Below are 13784 nucleotides of genomic sequence, written 5' to 3'. Positions count from 1 at the left end.
CGTGAGGATGGTTGGTTGCTTGTTCTTTAGGTTTCAATCCTCAAGAGAAGGGAATTCTTTTTGGCCCCATCCCCCACACCCACCCCCCCACACCCACCCCCCCACACCCCCCCCACACACCCACCCAGATTGGGAATAGACCATTTTCGAACTAGTCAAATACCGCTGTGTTCCTTGGTCACAGACTCATTTACACAGGGTTAACCTCATTTCAGTGTCCAAATATTCACAAATACCAACAGTAAAATAAGGAATGCAATTCTTGAACAATAAAAACACTTTGAAATTCCACGGACCTTCACTGCAACACATGAATATTTTAAAATCAACGCTAACCCTGAGCAACAGAGAACTCGAAACTGGAGAATTGGTAAAGTACCGCTGTGTTCCTTGACTGCAGATTCATATTCGCGAGGTTAACATCGATTTTGTGTGGAACCTAAACTTCGATCCTAAACTCTTGATTTTTCTTTTTTAATTTCTTATCTGAGAGCTACCACAGGTATCCAAGTAAAAAGTATGTATATCACATCATAAAACATTACAACCTTGTTTTTCCGGTCCAAGTACAAATCTAGATCAAATGCATCATGAAATAGTAACGTTTTTACAGACAAGAGTGTAGTTATTGGCGGTGTTAGTAATCTGTGCGGCCCAAGATGGATACTCTTGCAAGTCGAACATGGCTGAACCAAACGTGTTGATACAAAGGACGAGGACTGCACAGCACATGAGATTCATCCCTAAACCAGCCTTGGCCTGAAATAATAATAATAATAATGATAATGGTATTAGTCATCATCATCATCGAAGGAACTGTATGCAACATCGGTGAAATAAGCGAGAAAAACACAATGAAAACAGAGAAATTGTGAGGCCAAGTTTGAAGAGACTAATTATGACATATTTCAAGTTAATGAATTACTTGACTTTTTATTAGGATACCATAAACAACTTATCGCCGATCTACTTGAAGATGGTAGAAGGTTAGAGATTGCTCATTTCCCAAATAATGATGATGATGATGATGATGTAAGTTCAGTAGACCTCAGTAGACCGTAGACCTATCAAACTTTACGCTAATTTGTATAATTTTGTTGGTTAACTTCTTCACTAATATATGGTATGCACGCACTCTAAACATTTATAGATCTAGCATTAATATAATATTACCATGTCGGATACTTTGAGTTCTCCCCCTGCGAACACTATGGCATTAGGGGGGGTAGCCACGGGAAGCATGAAGGCAAAGGAACAAGCAACAGTAGCCGGGATCATAAGATACCACGGGTTGACTTGAATGCTCTCGCCCTGAAAAAAAAATTAAGTCTAACTGGCTCATATGTTTTTCACTAAAACAAAACGTTTCGTCAATGCAACATTTAATTCGTTCAGATTTTTTTCATTTACAATATTTAGTTAACCTAAATCAAACCCAGTTGAGAGGGGTTAGCACCTGGATGGGCTGGAACGGAGCGTTATAGTTTTGTACTTTCGTTCATTTCTCCGAGAAATTCAAATCGATTTTTGTCATCAAATGAAGGAATTTTGAGTCAATATTTTTCACTTATCTGTAAAAATACAACAATAATCTACTCACCAAGGAAGCAAGTATTGGCAGGAAAATGGTTGCTGTAGCGGTATTCGATGTGACCTCGGTAAACGTGGTGATCAGGACACACACGATGGTCACTATACCCCAGCTGGGAACGTGTTTAAGACCAACCAACTGTTGCCCAAGCCATAAGGAAAGGCCTGAAACCTGAGACACATACACATCAGCCGAGCTCCTTCACATGAAACTAATAAATCATGTATCATGGTTTGTCCTACGAAGTGTTTCCTTAAATTTGCTGTAGCTGCTGTTTATGATGGTGGTGAGGAATTATGACGATGGAACGTGATGATGATGGTGTTATTGTTGGTGGTGGTGAGGGTGGTGGTGATGGTGGTGGTGGTGGTGGTGGTGATGGTGATGGTGGTGGTGATGATGATGATGGTGGTGGTGGTGGTGGTGGTGGTGATGATGATGATGATGATGGTGGTGATGATGGTGATGGTGGTGGTGGTGGTGGTGGTGATGATGATAATGATGATGGTGGTGATGGTGATGGTGATGGTGATGGTGATGGTGATGGTGGTGGTGATGGTGATGGTGATGGTGCTGGTGGTGGTGGTGGTTGTACAAGATGATACATGATGATGATACATGGTGATGTTACATGATGATGATACATGATGATGATACATGACGATGATACATAATGGTGATATATGATGATGATACATGATGATTATACATGATGATACATGATGATGATGTATGATGATGATACATGGTGATGTTACATGATGATGATACATGATGATGATACATGATGATAAATGATGATACATGATAATGTTACATGATGATGATACATGATGACGATACATGATACAGGGTAGTATGTATACGTTCTGTTACCTTACAAGCCTCGGCAAGAGCAAAGCCACTCCCCAGCAAGATAAGTATATTCCAGGGTAACTTCCTCGACGCAGTCTTCCAGGTCAGCAATGCCGGTGGTGGCTTGGTAACTATTGTAAAGAAAATTATTTAATAGAACATTTTGTACAAGTGAGTAGCTAGCTAGCTAGTCGTACCAAGAGATGTCCAAAGTCCTACTTACCCTCCCCGTCAGGATTCCAGCAGAAGATCTTGGGTTTTTCAGAAGGAAAGATGAAGAGAGAGAAAGCAATAATCATGGCTACTGTTCCATCACTGACAAATCTGTGGCAGAGCAGAGGAAAACAAATTTTGAAGGACCAGGAAAGAAGGAAAGGACAGTAAAGAAATTGAAGGGAAGTGAGGAAGGAATAAAGGAAGGAAAGAAACTTACAAAAGCAGTGGGAGAGATAGGGCTTACTACGGATTTCATTGAACTGTGGCACGCATTAAAAAATTCGTCTGCAAATTTGCCTACGAGACGCTGTGACTCCGCCCACTCGGAGGTGTGATTTTGTCTGCATTCCTTTCTGGTGAAATGTACAATGGACATCAGCGAACTTGGTCGTGTTTACAGTAGGGGAAGAGCATAAGTAGAGATTTGAGTTCTCTCGTTATAGATGAGATTGTTGAAAGTGGTGGGGATATCATAACATGATTCTTTCCTGGAAAATTTGCAGAAATTGCTCGAAAACTTCCCCCGCCTCCATACTCAACTTTGAACTCGAACCTTCTACTCGCCGCCATAATTTTGAATTGAACGTTGCACGGGAATAGCCGAGAAAGGAATGCAGACAAAATCACACCTCCAAGTGGGCGGAGTCACAGCGTCTCGTAGGCAAATTCGCAGACGAATTTTTTAATGCGTGCCACAGTTCAATGAAATCCGTAATAAGGAAAAGAAAGAGCAAAATTAAAAGGTGGTGAAGGAGGGAGAGAACGAGAAAGGGAAAGGAGATGGAGGAGGATAGAGAGAGGAGGAAGGGAATGAAGTGTCATAAAGGCCACTGATATGGTTTTGATTTTTTCGTACTTATCCTTGAATATGATAGACCATCCAGACATGAACTTAGGATCGCGAAACAGCCAAAGCAGAGCCAAGAGGATAAAATGAACAAGAACAGCTTTCTCAGCAAAACTGTCAAAATGAAGAGGGAAAACACAATTCAATTAATCGTCACGTAAAACAGTATCTATCTTTCTGTGGTCGAGTGATCGATTCATACCTCATTGGACCTAGTTCTTCGTACTGTTTCATTAATACAGCTTTCGCTGATTTCCCTTGATCTGGATTTCGGGTCTTTCTACAACAAGAGCACCTGATGGAAAGGTTTTGTTCCGTCATAAAAATGATGCAAATTACAATATCAAAGAGTTATCATTATCAAATTTATAATCTTCAGCGGGATCCTCCTCCTTAGTCTATATCAACCTCATGATCATCATTCTCTTCGTTATCATCATCATTAAATATTAATATATTATTATGTTATATATCTGATATATTATGATGTATTATCATCATATATACCAGTTATCATTGCCGCTGCCACCATAACAGTCAGTATCATCAAGCATCTTCACGCACACAGTTATCATTCATCATTATATATCATCATCATCACCATCATTCTTCATCACCATAATCACCATTGCCATCATCATCACCATCTTCATGACTTTTAACTTTCATTGCATCATCATTACCATCATTACCACCATCATAATTCATCATCACTAATCACCATTACCATTATCATCACTATCATCATCACCATCTTCATGACTATCAACATTCATTGCATCATCATAAATTCATCAACACTATCACCATCATCTATCATCATCATCATCACTAACACCATCATCTATCATCATCATCATCACTATCACCATCATCTATCATCATCATCATCACTATCACCATCATCCTTCGTCACTTTCATAATCACCATCATCATTCATCATCATCATTATTATCTCTAATACAAGCAATAGACATGCATTGTGTTGGCTGGCGGTTGATGTACCTTAATCCAAGGAAGAGGAGCTGCAGCCATACCCAGGCAATCAGCAGAAGAATGACCATCTCCGGGAAAGCAAACATGAACCACGAGGCAAAGCCTATTCCTGGGCTGTCAGGGAAGAGTCTAGGAAAGACGATGCAGTATATAACTAAGGTTGGGTGGTCGGATGGATGGATGGATACATGGATGCATGCATGCATGCATGGATGCATGGATGGATGGATGGATGGATGGATGCATGGATGCATGGATGCATGGATGCATGGATGTTTCACACACTTACTTTGTTACCTGTCCACTAAGTACCAGATTAGGGGCGGTGCCGGTGAGTGTAGCTGTTCCTCCAATATTCGCTGCGTAAGCAATACTCAACAACAACATCTTACTCAATCTTGTGAAAGTGTCCGCGATTCTCTTCTAATTTTTGAAAAATAAGTAACAGGAATCAATAAATTTATTATTGGTATATATTTATGGAAAAGATGGAATAATAGAGTGCAAACCATATACCCATGCAATAGCACAAAAACTAAAATGCACTAAACACATGTATTTCTTTTGTTTTACAATTATTTCACTGGTGCTATTTTGTACTAAATATATAGTTAGTACTATTTAATGGATATATGGTACTTTTGCACATAACTAAAAAGGCGTCAACTAACCTCAGTCTCGTCCATCTCTAAAAGCTCCACACTCGAAGTCCTTTGGCAAAAATAAGTCGCAGTTAGCAAACACCACCAAAAATATTGTCTTGTTTTGAAGTTTTGAAGAAGACAGGTTGAAAACAGGGGTGACGGCGAGTTTATTTATAGCTAAGGTGAAACTTCTAACTAGCAACGAATTTATTCATGCATGCACATAACATTTATTATGAGGATTTTGCGGGTTCTCCGGTTTTCCTCCCTCCGCAAAAAATCAACGTCTAAACTCCAATTTGAATAACAGTGGATGAATAGCCACTCTATGGAAATGGAAATGCCTATTTATCTATGGTTTTATTTCTGTTGACTACTTTTTAAGATCCAAAAGCAATCAATCTAGTAATAGGACCGTGTTAGACAGATGCAGTTTTGCTTGCACCAAGGGAACGAGTCTTTAAGTGCACAGAGTGACAATCCTAAGACTTGATTTCAGTTGAACAACTCTAGCTAACATCAGATACAGGAGAAAAACTCCAAGCGTTTAGTTTCTAACCAACCTTTCTCCTGGTTTATACATGATATCCGATGGCACTTTCTTTTCTTCAACCGGTACAATCTCTTCACCATTTTCTCTGTCCTTCATCTCGATTCGAACTCCAAACCCTTCACTGTTTTCGTCATATCCAGGGTTCGCCTCGTTGACTACGTTCTGGTTGCTTTCGTTTTCTTTAGCGTTCATCCTTTCTTTTTTGAGTTCTTCTATCTTTAGTTCAGAGAGCACAGCTTCTGCTATTGGTACCATCATAGCTGTGGTGGCGGTGTTACTTATCCACATGGACAAGAAAGCTGTTACTACCATAAAACCTAGCATAAGCCTGGATGAAAATAAGGAAAATAGACTGAAGTAATGGGAACAGACTGTAGTAGTAAAGAAGTCTGACGAATTATTTATTCCGCGTTCACGAGAGAGAGAGAGAGAGCAAGAGAGAGCGGAGGGGGGAGGGGGAGGGAGGGTGGGAGGAAGACAGAGGGAAAGAGAGGAGCGATGTGGGTGGAGTGTATTACAGAAAGGAAAGGACAAATTAGAGGATGGATAACTTACCTTCGAGGTTGTGTCCCAACCAACAATAAAACATACAAAGCGATTCGTTTGTGAAGCATCCAATGTTCAATGGCCACAGCAACGATCAAACCTCCCATAAACAACACGTTAGTATCTTGAAAATACGGTGGACTGATCTTCTTGGAAGCGACCACACCCAGTAGGGGGAACAACACGAGGGGTAAGAGGGCTGTAACGGCAAGTGGCACCACTTCCGTCACCCAGTAGATGGCCATGACAAATATAGCGTACGCACATTTCGACTCCTGAAAAAATAACAATTCTTTGATAATTTGAAGCTAAAAAAAGTTTAAAAATCGCAACAGAATGAGTTGAGATTTGAAGCCACGTCCACCGACAGAAATTCAAAAACTGACACACGGTATTTACTCGCTCTGGGTTTGGGCATTTGAGGACGACATTTAATCGAGTAAATACGGTATCCCCGAAACGGCATCCGCAGCAGAAGCTGATGGCAATATTTTAGTATGACTGAACCTGCTCCTTACCAAATGCATTGCCCTGTCTCCGAGCGGCAGCCTTAGCAAACATTCCCGAATATCAAAAATATGTTGTTCAAAGCATGCGATTGACACATGGAACTAATAAGCTTATAACTTGAAGTCAATATTTACTTTCTACAGAAGTTTCACTTTTTTTCTACGAAGATAGGAGTCTCTTGTGTGATTTTCGAATCCACGGCGAATAAGCTTACTTTTTCGTTTCAAAATTCAAAACATTTGCATTTTTCATAAAAAAATTTCTTTGTAAATATTTGCTATGATCAAAGTCATCAAACTGGACAAGCTCCAAAAACCAAAATGTATACTACAATTTATATCACTACTTTTCATATTTATTTCGAATTCTAGATCTTGTATTGGTCGTTTATAAAAAATTTCCTCGTCTAGAACTAGAGGGAGATGCGGTTATGGTCGTACCAAGATCGTACTTTTTGAAACTTGCAAAATATACTGAAAATCTGTGTTTTGATTCAAAGGTTTAAACTTTTTATATCGCCTACGAAACTCAAGGATCTCACGTACAATGATGCTAAAAAAAAACGCAAGACGGCTAGAAAGTCGAGCATCTCAGCTCACGATAAACCTCAACTGAAAACGATGTTGTGAAAAAATATTTTGTGTAAGTTGGCCGATTTTGAAGTTATCCCAGTCAAGATTATGAAAGTTAAAGGTTAAAGATCAAAAGACTATAATAATAAAGCTTATTTTTCAAAATCAATGTAGTTTGTTGCAGAGCTTCGATTTACTTAACCATCTTCGATCCAACCCTCCTCAGCACTAAAGGAGCTAATAATCAAGGCCTTGCAGAAACTCTTACATATAGAACAGTTCAATCGGGTAAAGATTGAGAAAAAATCTAGCGAGGTAAAATAATTGGTATGTTCTATATCAGTGCCAAAAATGTCACATAAAAGAAACATATTGTGTAAACAAAACAAAAAAACATGACGAACAACCATTTTAGCTAAAATTGCAACGTAGTACAAACACGTAGAAAGTTCATTTACAAAACTAAAAAGAACTATAAATATTTAAGATCTAGATCTCTGGAAGTTCAACGTATGCAAGGAGTAGAGGCAGAGAACAATACCCGAATAACCATTATATGTTATAGGTTGTGCATCTTTGTGTAATAATTGTTCAGCATGATCTTCTAACAGATAAATGGTTTTTAAACCCTAAAGATTATATACTTTATCATGACCATACTAACCGAAGTTGATATAACCAAAGGCAGAGGTAAGAAGACAAGCGGTGTAAAGATAAGAATAAGATATCTTCTCCATTTGAAAAGTTTTCGCTTCAAAGACCCACTGGATTGGAACTCGATCTCCATGTTGTTGTCGTCGACTGGAACGAGCTGTCGACCTTCCTTCTTAGAACGGCGTAGAGGATTTTGGACTCTATAGCGATATTCCTTGCTGGGATTCTTGCCTAAGTCAAGAACGCAATAATAGCACACTTCAGTATCTTGCTGTATTATTTTTAACAACGAGTAGCAAACGTAAAATGTGTCCTGCCTAGATCTTTGGTCACGCTGCGTAGGTATACTACAGCATACTGATTTAGCAACAGCGCGAAGCTAAAAAGGTCAATAATTAACTTACTTGACATTTCACTGTAGTACCTGGCTCTGTACTCCTGAGGCTTATATTAATTACACAGCTCAAAGCAAAACCCAAATGAATTGTGTGCTGTTTAATTTATCATATATTATATATCATATATTATCACTCATTATATTATTATCTATTGTACAATATACCAAATAATTAAGTATGCGGATCAAAGATTGTTGTATCTTCACTCATTTTTTTATGATCCAATATCAGTCATATTTCGGATTTGAGCCTGCTCAGCAAACACACCGCAATCCTTGCTAATGTAACTCACTCACCACTCACTCACTCACCACTCACTTATTAAGATGCTAGCAGATCGATAACTAAACGTTTATCAATCGTCTTGCGTCATTTGTCAAAGTTAGCAAGCAAGGCCTTCGGACTGCCCACGGGGGGTACTGCCACCCCAACTTGGGTAGGGGTGTGCCGCCAGGACCTCAAAACCCTAACCCTATCCCAGACCTAAAATTTTGATTTTACATACCCTACCCCAGACTAAAATTAAGAATTGTACACCCTATCCCAGACTAAAAGACGGAAAATACGGTCTTACAAGCGATTGCAATCAATAATTACTAACGTTTTTATTGTTAATAATTATTGAGAAGGGAAGGGAAGAGAAACTAAGAACTGATGCATGACAAATTTGCCTTGCAAAATTATAATTTGGGTTTCCTTTGTCCATCACGGCGGATTTTCTTGGCAGGGCCTGGTGTCAAAACTATTGTTCCTCGCTCAAACCGAATCAAAAATCATAAAGGAAAAGCTTTACAGCTAGAGATATTAAGCATTTACTGCATTTACTGGTAAATATGCAGATTGGTTGAACAAGAGTGAAGCATATAAGGTTTTAAAATGTCGATTCATAGAAATGCGTTCGCTTATTCGATGACTACACTTGCATCAATGATGATGCACTCGATTTTTAACTTTTATTACGTGAAGATATTCCTACATCTTTATCGGTGAGTTTTAATACTTCATTCACTGATAATATTATCGATATTAAGCTTATGTAAAAGCATTGTGGAATAATACAGTTGTTTTTATTTGTGGTAAATATGATTTTGTGATGTCTTAATGGACAATTAATATTTATAATTTGTTACAAGGCCACGTAATGCCACAGGAAGCCCATACAAGCTTTTAGACTGAATGTAATTTAACGAGAAAAAAATAAATAAACGCTCATATTTACTCACATGAAGTGTTCTTTACGTCGTCCTTTTTCTTAGCAATGTTTAAAAAATTTTTACTTTCCCTCTGTATGTGCTTCCTGTGGTAATGCATGGGGGAATTAAATGATAGTAATAATAATAATATAACAATAACAATAATATATCCTACTATTACAAACAAATAATATATATATATATATATATATAATTATAATGTGTATGTCCTCATTACATGGCCTTGTAACAATAATATTAAAATATATGGTTTAATATTATGTTATATTATATTATATTATATTGTGTTACATGTGGTGTCGTGTCTGGTCGTGTCGTTTCTCGTTGTGTCTCATCGTGTCTCGTCGTGTCGTGTCAATTCATGTCGTGTCGTGTCATGTCGTGTCATGTCGTGTTGGGTTGTGTTATATCATGTTATCATATATATTATTATATCAATGATAAGCCATTCACTCTTCATTAATGTTGATATAATATGCATTTAAATAAGAAGGGTATTTGAATGAAGTATAATAATTAGACAAGCCTGTGAGATTTAGGACTGACCTGTGAACTTCTTGTGTTTCTTTGTACTTATGGATGTAAAATAATTTCTAGGATATCAGAGACCTGGTTTAATGTTGCACAAGTGATATTTTTAATATGGAACGCTATTAATGATCCTTTGTTTGGATACATTCAGGTAGGGTGTGATTTACTTTTTTGCACTCTTGATTTCTTTACTCCTTCATTTAGCTGCACCACACATCACCATACCACACCCTTATCTACTCTACTCTATCCCATCTAACCCTATTCCACTCTATACTCTATCAAATCCCATTCTATTTACTCTACCTGTCTCCAATGCCCCACACTCCATTTAAATCTTATCCCACTTCACTCTTCTCGACACCAATTTTCTCATGCTGCCTAGCTATCCTACGTAGTACCTTGTTTCTTCTTATTGTGATAACTATCCTTAGTTTGTTTCACTTTTCTTTAATAGGACACTTCTAAATGGGAATTATTTAGGAACAGAAAGAAAGCTATTCTATATGGTGCTCCTTTTTTTGCTTTGAGGTATGACCAGCACTTCTTTGATTTTTTTTTGCTGTTAATTATGATGATAATGATTGATAATTTATATAGCGCCCTTTATATATGGATATGACTAAAGGCACTTTAGGCGGCATTCATAATGTATGGCAGAGGGGGGGGTAGGTGAAATTGAGGGGGGATCATGTCATGTCCCTTGTTAACCAAGAAGACGAGTAGAGCACCCTGAAAGTGTGTTTTCGTACTACTGTACTATGTTCCTGCTACATGTCCCTGAATATTTGTCCCTAAATCATGTCACTGCTGCTTTATGTTCCTGTATCTTTATGTCCTGTAATCATGGCCCTGCTGTTTAATAGGCCCCTACATATTTTGTCCCTATAAATCATGTCCCTGCATAACTAGTGCTTCATGTCCCTATGTCTTTTTGTGCCTGAAACTTATTTTCCCAGCTGCCATATTAAACCTTTAAATTTTTTCATGTGTTATTTTCTTGTAGTTTTCTGTTGCCATGGTTTCCCTGGGTTCCTTGGGCGGCAGTGGGTACCAACGATTGGCTAGTCGGTATCCATCTGATTGTATCTCTTTGTTTTATGATGCTCTTTTACATTTGGTAAGTAAGAACTGAACTGAACTCGTGTCCAATCAGTATCAAGTAATAATTATTTTGCTGAGTGTTTATAAGGAAAGAAATTGGGATGGGCTACCTGTGGAATAATCTTTTGCATATTGCACAATTTAAAAAACTAGTTTTTTTTTCATAGTCCTGTTAGCACATTGTGCACTGTTTGCAGAGTTATCAAAGAATATGGAGGATAGACATATTGTCTTACGATACAGGTAAAGCATTGGATTTTTCAATCTTTAAGATACTTTAAGCATTCAAAGTTCATTTACCATGTTGTACAGCCTTGAATTCCAAGGCACTTATTAAGGCTCTTTTCTTTTAATACTGTGGCAACATACCATGATGTACATAACTGTTTAATTCAATGGGACTATTCACTTATATGTAATATTAGGAAATCATGTGACAGGGAAGCACGGGTGGTGCAGCGGTGAGAGCGCTCACCTCTCACCAATGTGACCCAGGTTTGAGACCTGCTAAGGCTCAGTGTCATATGTGAGTAGAGTTGGTTCTCTCCTGTGCTTCAAGGGTTTTCCGGGTTCCCTGGCTTTCCTCCCTCCGCAAAAATCAACTCCTGAATTCCAATTGGAATTTCAGTGGATGAAGAGCTACTCTGTAGAAATGCCACTGCTAAATCCCATTATTTATTTATTATTTATTTATTTATTATTAGAGTATTTTCCAAACATGTGCAGTAATTACCTGTGTATGTATATTTTTCTCGTTCAGTCAGGTGGCATCCATGTTTAGTCCTATTGGCCTGTTTATATGTATTCTTGTTTTTCACCATGAGGTAAGTATACACTCAATTGAAGAATCGTTGTTGGGTTCAGAAACATAAAACATAGAAGCTGAGACCGAAATGGCACATGGGAAGTATGTTAATTAGATGCATGCTGTGACCGGCGACCTGTGGCATCATCCACTGTTTTTAATATGCGTGTGGCATTCTAAACCGACTGCATGGATGGCGCAAATGAATAAATTATAATATAATTATGTCATTTCCCATGTGCCATTTTGGTCTCAGCTTCTATGTTCTATGTTTCTGAAGCCGACAACGATTCTTCAATTGAGTGTATACAATATACATGTACCACTTATGTTGGATAGCATTGTGGTGTATGAATTAGCAAAGTGTGTCATAGGTTTCCGAACACACAAGTGGGACTTCCTCACCTAGGAAAAAAGGTTAATAACAGGCAAGATTGAAACTAGGCACCCGTGGCAACCAAATGATATAATGCTTTCCAATTTTTGTCATATTTCAGGCAATGGCTAGTATTATATTTAATAGATAATTACTGAGGCACGCAGCATTCGTAGGTATAATGCAGGCAGCTGAGGGCGTAGCCCAAAGCTGCCTGCAGTATACCTACGAATGCTGCATGCCGAAGTAATTATCTAGTATAATTATTGTTCTTATCAAATCCAATTGTTTCTTTCTAGCTTGTTTATCATAGAACAAAGCCAATAATGAATGAACTAAATATGTCTGATTTTCCTCTATGCATTCGTTGGGATAATGCAGACTGAAAACAATGGATTTTGATAAGATCAGTAATTATATGCTATTGTAGGATACCACTTACTAGCTGAATAAATTTGCATATCAGAATTTGAATTTGAATGGAATCCCCTGAAATTCCCATACACCATGATACTACCACTGGCATTGATTTAGTTTTATTATTTAGTAATTATACCTTTATCTGATATATATTACTTTCACTGTTCTGTGTTTCACAGCAAGAAACTTTGTGTACTTCCAAGTAGTCTGTATAGTAGTTGCTAAATTAGCTGGCTGTGTATATCCTACACGGGAAGAAACATCCGGATAGTTCAGGATGTTAGTAAACACATAAGGGAAAGGTACTGCAACAAACTGTTCAATCATCATTCAGAATGAGTTAATTTATGTAATTTTTTAAAAGGAGTCTGGTAATTATAATAATGAAATGCAACTTACAAGTGAATTAGGGAAGGATCTGGTCATTAGTTCAGCCCAGAAATCCTTGCAGGATGGGCATTAGTTACCAGGCTCCTGAGATTTACATCTGAGGAGATTCTAAACAAAACCAAAGGTTTTAGGATAAAAGGCAATTTGCATTACGACTGCGTAAAGGTTTCAAATGATAGTTAACATTTTTCTCTCATAATTTGCTTCATCGTGACATCATTTTTACTAAAAAATAACCCGACTGCATGAATTTTTGTTGGAATATGGTCTGCTATAATAATTTACCCCCAGGGACCCTCACAAAGAAAGTGTACTTATAATGAATTCTGGCGTTGTAACAATGATGTCCTAATATAATAATAAATGGAATAATATTTTCATATTTTGTACTTATTAATCCTCAATTTTTTTGATACTAGAATCCAGTGCGTCACAGAAGTCATACCTCCATGGACCTTGCTAAAAACAGCTATATCTCTAAACTAGGTAGGCACATGTTTATGAGGCCAGTTTTTAATAGGTTGAAATTTATTCATCATCGAGTGTGGACAACAACCATAA

At 37.8% G+C, this 13784-nt stretch overlaps 2 protein-coding genes across 2 annotated transcripts; one reads left to right on the top strand and one right to left on the bottom strand.

Moving 5' to 3' along the window:
- Positions 1-242: 242 nt before the first annotated feature.
- LOC116301356 (solute carrier family 13 member 2) lies at positions 243-8366 on the bottom strand. Its single transcript, XM_031710396.2, has 13 exons — positions 7996-8366; positions 6259-6524; positions 5714-6031; positions 5178-5217; positions 4796-4929; positions 4516-4635; positions 3712-3804; positions 3519-3623; positions 2670-2770; positions 2468-2577; positions 1601-1762; positions 1174-1311; positions 243-759 (listed from the first exon to the last, which is right to left on the bottom strand). The coding sequence occupies exons 1-13, from the start codon at positions 8116-8118 to the stop codon at positions 589-591; spliced, it is 1881 nt and encodes a 626-aa protein (XP_031566256.2). The 5' UTR covers positions 8119-8366; the 3' UTR covers positions 243-588.
- A 778-nt stretch (positions 8367-9144) lies between these two features.
- On the top strand, positions 9145-11252 carry LOC148909924 (solute carrier family 68 member 1-like). Its single transcript, XM_089032470.1, has 4 exons — positions 9145-9369; positions 10195-10279; positions 10586-10659; positions 11135-11252. The coding sequence occupies exons 1-4, from the start codon at positions 9260-9262 to the stop codon at positions 11250-11252; spliced, it is 387 nt and encodes a 128-aa protein (XP_088888596.1). The 5' UTR covers positions 9145-9259.
- The last annotated feature ends 2532 nt before the right edge of the window (positions 11253-13784 follow it).

This window comes from Actinia tenebrosa, unplaced genomic scaffold (assembly GCF_029948245.1).
Source record: "Actinia tenebrosa isolate PJP-AT-01 unplaced genomic scaffold, QUT_ActTen_1.0 PGA_scaffold1__47_contigs__length_23844297, whole genome shotgun sequence".
Lineage (NCBI taxonomy): Eukaryota > Metazoa > Cnidaria > Anthozoa > Actiniaria > Actiniidae > Actinia > Actinia tenebrosa.
Note: the sequence above shows the minus strand (reverse complement) of the source record. Positions and strands in the feature narration are given on the sequence as shown.

What these genes read in the sequence shown, in the direction of transcription:
- LOC116301356 (XM_031710396.2), bottom strand. Translation starts at nt 8,118, where the DNA reads ATGGAGATCGAGTTCCAATCCAGTGGGTCTTTGAAGCGAAAACTTTTC. An exon ending in GTTGGGACACAACCTCGAAG is followed by an intron (nt 6,032 to 6,258) that starts GTAAGTTATCCA and finishes ATTTTCATCCAG; the next exon opens with GCTTATGCTAGGTTTTATGG. An exon ending in CTCCTCTTCCTTGGATTAAG is followed by an intron (nt 3,805 to 4,515) that starts GTACATCAACCG and finishes CCTTTCCATCAG; the next exon opens with GTGCTCTTGTTGTAGAAAGA.
- LOC148909924 (XM_089032470.1), top strand. Translation starts at nt 9,260, where the DNA reads ATGTCGATTCATAGAAATGCGTTCGCTTATTCGATGACTACACTTGCA. An exon ending in ATATTCCTACATCTTTATCG is followed by an intron (nt 9,370 to 10,194) that starts GTGAGTTTTAAT and finishes AATAATTTCTAG; the next exon opens with GATATCAGAGACCTGGTTTA. An exon ending in GCTCCTTTTTTTGCTTTGAG is followed by an intron (nt 10,660 to 11,134) that starts GTATGACCAGCA and finishes ATTTTCTTGTAG; the next exon opens with TTTTCTGTTGCCATGGTTTC.